Source organism: Alosa sapidissima, chromosome 17 (genome assembly GCF_018492685.1).
Source record: "Alosa sapidissima isolate fAloSap1 chromosome 17, fAloSap1.pri, whole genome shotgun sequence".
In the NCBI taxonomy this organism is placed as follows: domain Eukaryota; kingdom Metazoa; phylum Chordata; class Actinopteri; order Clupeiformes; family Clupeidae; genus Alosa; species Alosa sapidissima.
Window position 1 is genome coordinate 14,837,352 of NC_055973.1, and position 6,000 is coordinate 14,843,351.

At 43.5% G+C, this 6,000-nt stretch overlaps 1 protein-coding gene across 1 annotated transcript in view; it reads right to left on the reverse strand.

Moving 5' to 3' along the window:
• tmtopsb (teleost multiple tissue opsin b) overlaps positions 1 to 5,679 on the reverse strand; it is a 34,925-nt gene extending 29,246 nt beyond the window's left edge. Inside the window, exons 1-2 of the mRNA XM_042068784.1 lie at positions 5,310 to 5,679; positions 932 to 1,260 (exon numbers count right to left, since the gene is read on the reverse strand). Coding sequence (XP_041924718.1) covers positions 932 to 1,260; positions 5,310 to 5,679 — 699 coding nt within the window. The remainder of the gene's footprint in view (positions 1 to 931; positions 1,261 to 5,309) is intronic.
• Positions 5,680 to 6,000: the final 321 nt, after the last annotated feature.

Consider the following 6,000-nt stretch of genomic DNA (forward strand, 5'->3'; position numbering starts at 1 on the left):
TATGAGACCAGTTAGTTAGTTTCAGTTTGCCTATGAGTTCAAATAATAGGCGAGTGCAGATGCATGTACGGAAGGCTATACTCTGCTAGTCACAAACAGGTTTTAGCAAAGAAAGGTTTAGTGGAATCCCTGTGTTCATACACAGTTGTCTCGTGTGCAAACAGATTCCTTCAAATTCACCACTGACTGTCAAAATACTGATGTGCTGTTTGAAGTTGCGCTGCCTGCTGTTAAAGGAATGACAAATGTCACTCTCGTTGGTTTAAAGGATGTTACACCCAAAACACACCCATGGGGACAGCCGTGGCCTACTGGTTAGCGTTTCGGACTTGTAACCGGAGGGTTGCAAGTCCCGAGCGCCGCTGTTGTTGCAGGAAGCTCACTGCACCGGGATTAGTGTGTGCTTCACCTCACTGTGTGCTGAGTAGGGCCCTAGGACTAGATTAGGGTTTTATTTATTGTTACAGGTGGACTGCCAGAATCCACTGTAAATAAAAAACCATAATAGACTGGAAACAAACCTCCAGGTACTGCATGAATAAGCAATGGGTAATAATTAAGGAACCTAACAACTTCCAGCGTTAGTGACATTACGCCTTCCATTTTTATATGATATGTCTGCTCATTACTCTAAGATAATGGATACGTTTGCAACCTGAATTTCCACAGAGCTCTCCCTTTGGAGGGACAGTACAAAAACTTGGTGGGACAGTAAAACACTTCATTCACACACACACACACACACACACACACACACACACACACACACACACACACACACACACAAACACACACACACACACATACACACACACACACACACACATACACGCCCACACACACGCACACACACGTGTATATAAATATACACATATACAGTACTCATACTCATATACATACAGTAGTGTAGTGTCTGTCTTTGGGAACCTACCTGTGTGATGGCCTGCAGGAGCTTACCATAGCTGTAGACAATGACCGCAAACGGGAGGATGAGACAGAAGAAGAACAGACACACAATGTAGGACACGTTGTTGGCCGTCTTGGCCGTCCAGTTGACAGAGCAGGTGGTGCCGGGCCCCTCGGGGCCGTAGCGGCTCCAACCAAACAGCGGTGGCACCGACCATGCCAACGAGTAGCCCCAGGCGAAGGCGATGCCCGCTGCCACCTTCTTGTAGTTGGTGGCATCGGCCTGGGTGGCGCCCATCATGGTGCAGTAGCGCTCATAGGAGAGCACCGCCAGTGAGATGAGGGACACGATGCCTGTGTCGGGTGGGGGGGGGGGGGGGGTTAGAGAGAAGGGAGAAGAGGAATGAGCAGAATGAAATATATGAAACCACTTCATAGCGCTGAGAGTCTGTGTTGTGGGAAGGAGAGGGTGAATGGATATGGAATGTCATCCATGACCTGTGTGTATGTATGTATGTATGTATGTATGTATGTGTGTGAGTGTGTGCTAGAGAAAGTGAGTGAGTGAGTAAGTATGTGTAGATGCGACAGAGAGGGAGTGCAACAGAGGCAGACACAGAGAGAAAAAGACAGAGAGCGAGGGAATAAAGAAAAGAGAGAGAGAGAGAGACTTTAATCAATGTAATCAGAGTTACACAACCTGACAGTGATCTTTCCACAGCAATACAGCAAGAGAAAAGACAAACATAGTGTGATCTCCAGGAGAGCGGCAGGCCGGGATTATGATCTCATAACATGGCCCGCCAGGCATGCAGGATCTCAAGAAACATGTGATGGAGTAGGTGGGGGGAGGTTAGCATGTGCTATCCACACCACCTATACTGTCAATCACACCATCTGCACCTGAGCCCAGCTGAGCTCCCACTGAGAAAATCACAGCCTTCCTGTTGTAATCTAACCCATACTGGATGAACTGATGGACAAGCACCGTAGCAACAAGGCACAAATTACTCTGCAAACAAATGAAATGTTAGTTTTCATTTAGCGATTATCGAATGCCTTCAGCTCAGATACAAGTGAATGAATACATCTGAGTGGGTTTTTCTACTATTTTGTGCAGTATTTTCTCCTAAGTGAAATGTTAAGCCAGGGCTGAAAACACCTCTTTTTTTCTTTTTTTTTTGAGAAATGGTGCAATTACAACGGCAGAAACAGACTCTGATTGAACACCATGGTCCCATGAGCCCAAGCCGGCTTCCTCTCATAATCAGGCTTGAATACTGGCCGCACTCGTATTCTTTAATAATGACACTAATAAATCCCAAATAGGATGAAAGTGCCTTCCTCTGTGTGTAATAAATGTGTGTGTGTGTGTGTGTGTGTGTGTGTGTGTGTGTGTGTGTGTGTGTGTGTGTGTAAGAGAGGCAGAAATTAAATTTGAACGCGCCTCCTGAGTTGTGGTAAATCATGCCTTAGGTATGCTGAGGAGTGAAGCTGAGAAATCACTGCTGGCGATGAAAATCAAGTGGGTTATGAGGAGAGAATGCTCCTGCTGAATGCTCCTGCTCCTGCTGTTGCCCCAGATTAGTCTGTAAAGCCCTATTTGTTTTGTTGCTGGAAGCCCATCACCACACTGAGTTCAGTGTAGAGGCATATCAACCAGCACACATGGCTATATTGAATGCATAAACTGCACACACGCTGTGGGAAGTCATACATGCACACATGTAGGGGGTCTTTGGTGCAGACATAAATGCATAATCCTTTACAAACACCACACACAGGCAAACAATGTGCATCAAAATGCTCTTCTAAAAAGACCCACAGGTAGAAAAGCCTTAAAAAAAACAGCACAGAAAGATCTAAAGGTCTTACTGTGAAATATGTTGACAGACACACAAGCAAAGGCACAAAGACACAAAGATACACACACAGAGATAGTGAATTGTGTCAGAGTGCAAAGTCAACACATTAATAATTGAGCTCTGAGAGAAGTTCCTGAAAAGCTGAGGTCTCCAAACCCGGCACTAAACTGCATGTGCGGCTGGATTCATATAGCACCACATCAGCGGACTGCGCTCCTGCCACCCCTTATGGCACCTCCTTCATTATTTTACCCACACTGTGTCAAAGACACCCCATCCCTAATCGATCACAGCCTCAGCTGAGCCCAGACATTGTTTATGCTTTGTATGAACGCGACACTATAGCATGTGGACATTTAAAGATGGAAATCAATAAGCATTACACTGATGCACATTACCAGTGCCACACACTCAAGGACACCTCAAGTGCGTCTTGAGATAAACTATGTTGTGCTGTGTGTGTGTGTGTGTGTGTGTGTGTGTGTGTGTGTGTGTGTGTGTTGGGGTACTTTTCATTACTGAGGTGCTTAAATGGTGCTTGCATACAGCCAGGTACACAGTGTTGGTACAGGCTAATCAGTGGAAAGGAGAATAACTAAACGACGTGAAGTACTTCATCGTAACAAGAGCCACTGTCTCCAAGGGTTGCCTTGATTGAGACCAATCTGAAAATGTCGTTTCAAGCAGAATTATATTTGCATTCATCTGTTGGGACAGTGTCTTCAGAGCCAGTGGCACTAAGAAACTGAACAAGTTGACAAAGAATATGGCACACACACACACACACACACACACACACACACACACACACACAAAATCCCTTTCACAATGCAACATTTATCACGTCCACTACAAGTAAAGCTTGCTAATCAATCACTATCAGATGAGCCCAATACAGAGCCTCAAGCAGTGCCGAAAAAAAACCCAGGAAAGCAGAACCTCCTTGGCTTTTAGACTGATTGCATTTGCACTATAGGCTAATTAAGATAATGATGCAGCAGTCCACTATGGGGTAATATGGACAGATGCCATGTCTGACTACAGTCTCTTCAATATTGTTTTCACATATGAAATTTGGTGATGACATGGTCTCTTGGCCATATCTCATGTTATTTTGTTAACTGCATTACTATATGGTTATATGAAAAGTGTATGTGTTTCAGATGACCTCTAACAAAATGTATTTCTATGACAAATCATGATGACCAAAAATCCATTAGCACTGTGCTGATCAGAGCCAGACAGCATGAGTCACATGAAGTCAAGTTTAGGTCATTGTAGGAGCACAGGGTTATCTGAACCAATGTCACCTGTCTATTATGGACTAAACAAGGTTTATCACAGCATCTAAGCAATGCCCATAGCCTTTATGACTTGAATGGGAGTGCATTCCTTTCAACCTGCTGTACAGTACATTACTAAATAGGATTCATGCATTATCATACTGGATATCTACAGTAACCATCCTACCTCTTTGTACAGTAACATACCTCAGGTGGCTTTAAAACACCATGTTCTATTCTCTAAACCTAACTAACCTTTCATTTATCATGTGCACAGACCTTACTGTCCTGTAACTGACCTGCTCAAGGTTTCTTTCTATATGTATCTCCAATTCTAGGGTTTTTTGTTACTCATGGGCTCTCTTTGAATGCTTTAACACTCTGTAAAGCGCCAATGGACATGTGTAATGTTTTGGCGCTCTATAAGTGAAATAAAATTGAAATTGAAAAATTACATTGCAGAGAAATTCCACACACACGCAAGTGCAACTATGCACATACTCACACACACACATACACACACACTACCTCACATACAGGTGTGCACACATGCAAACACACACATTCACTAACGCACACACGCACGCATGCACGCACACACACACACAAACACAGAGAGACAGAGAGAGACAGAAACACATAAGTTAGATGCACATTTACACATTCCATGCAAGTATACGTCAACTGAGGTTCTCAGGTGTAACATAACCTTTATCATGGCATCTAACATTACCTGGCAACATGCCTGAACCACAAAGTATTCTAGATAATAAAACCCGTAACTTGCCAATTTGGGGAATTTTTACAGTTCGACACATCTGATTTCATACCCTATAACATACAATGACTCAGTTTAAATTCATTTGAGTGTTACAAATATTTTAACATGGATCAAATGATGACTACTCAAAGCCTGTCATTTCATTTGATCTAATCAACAGAAGGCTCTGTCTTATCATCACAATATGATACTAATTACTGTAAACACAAATAACACTATCCCTCGTTTCAGATCGAATGATAGGATATAATTTGTCAGGTTTACAGCAAAATGAACTTCCAATGATATATTGGAATATGTTACTATTCCTAAATTAATCGCAACAAGGACAGATAATAATACCCAAATGATGACATCTAAGCCCTTCCACTAAGTCTACATTCAGAAAAACTGCACCGCATCAATGAAAGTTAAAACAATTGTCACAGCCTGTAAACTTTTGGCTATCGTAGTTTTCATGCGCAAAAAACTCACCAAGGCAAGAATTCACGAAACCGTACCACACACATCCTGCGGGTCCGATAAGCCAGCGTCCTTGCGTGCTCGCTGCAAAGCTAAACGGAGTTCCCAGGACACACACCAGCAGATCACTGAAAGAGATGCTCACCAGCAGGCAGTTAATGGGCGAGCGCAGCATCTTGTAGCGACAGAAAAGGATGAGGACGAGTAAGTTATTGAGGAAACCGAATGTCCCGATAAAACCGAGACACACGGCGACAACCAGGTGTCCAGTTGCGCTTAGAGTGTGGTCTGAAGAAGTCCCTTCCAAGTGGCCGTCACCGGTGTTGGCACACCACGCGCCACCAGACCTCGCGCAACTTAGGCTCACGTTGGATACGATCATGGTGATGGGGTTTCTTCCATGAATAGGTTCTCCATGCGTTTCGGGTAAAGAAAATTAATTTTCTAGCTCTAATTATCAAAAATGACAAGATTTAGCCTACTTTGCTGCGGACACCATCACCTAGGCAAACCCAACAAGTTTGACGAAGTGCCGAGAAATTTTTTAAGGAATTCAAACCAGGAAGAAAATATGTTTCGCTGCGCACTAAGTCCAAATTAAAAATCATTATAGTGTTCTCGGGCTATCAAGTGCTGAAAAAGGACAAAAGTTTATTACCCTGTCGGTGGCAATTAGTAAAGGACATGGTTCTCCCCAAACATG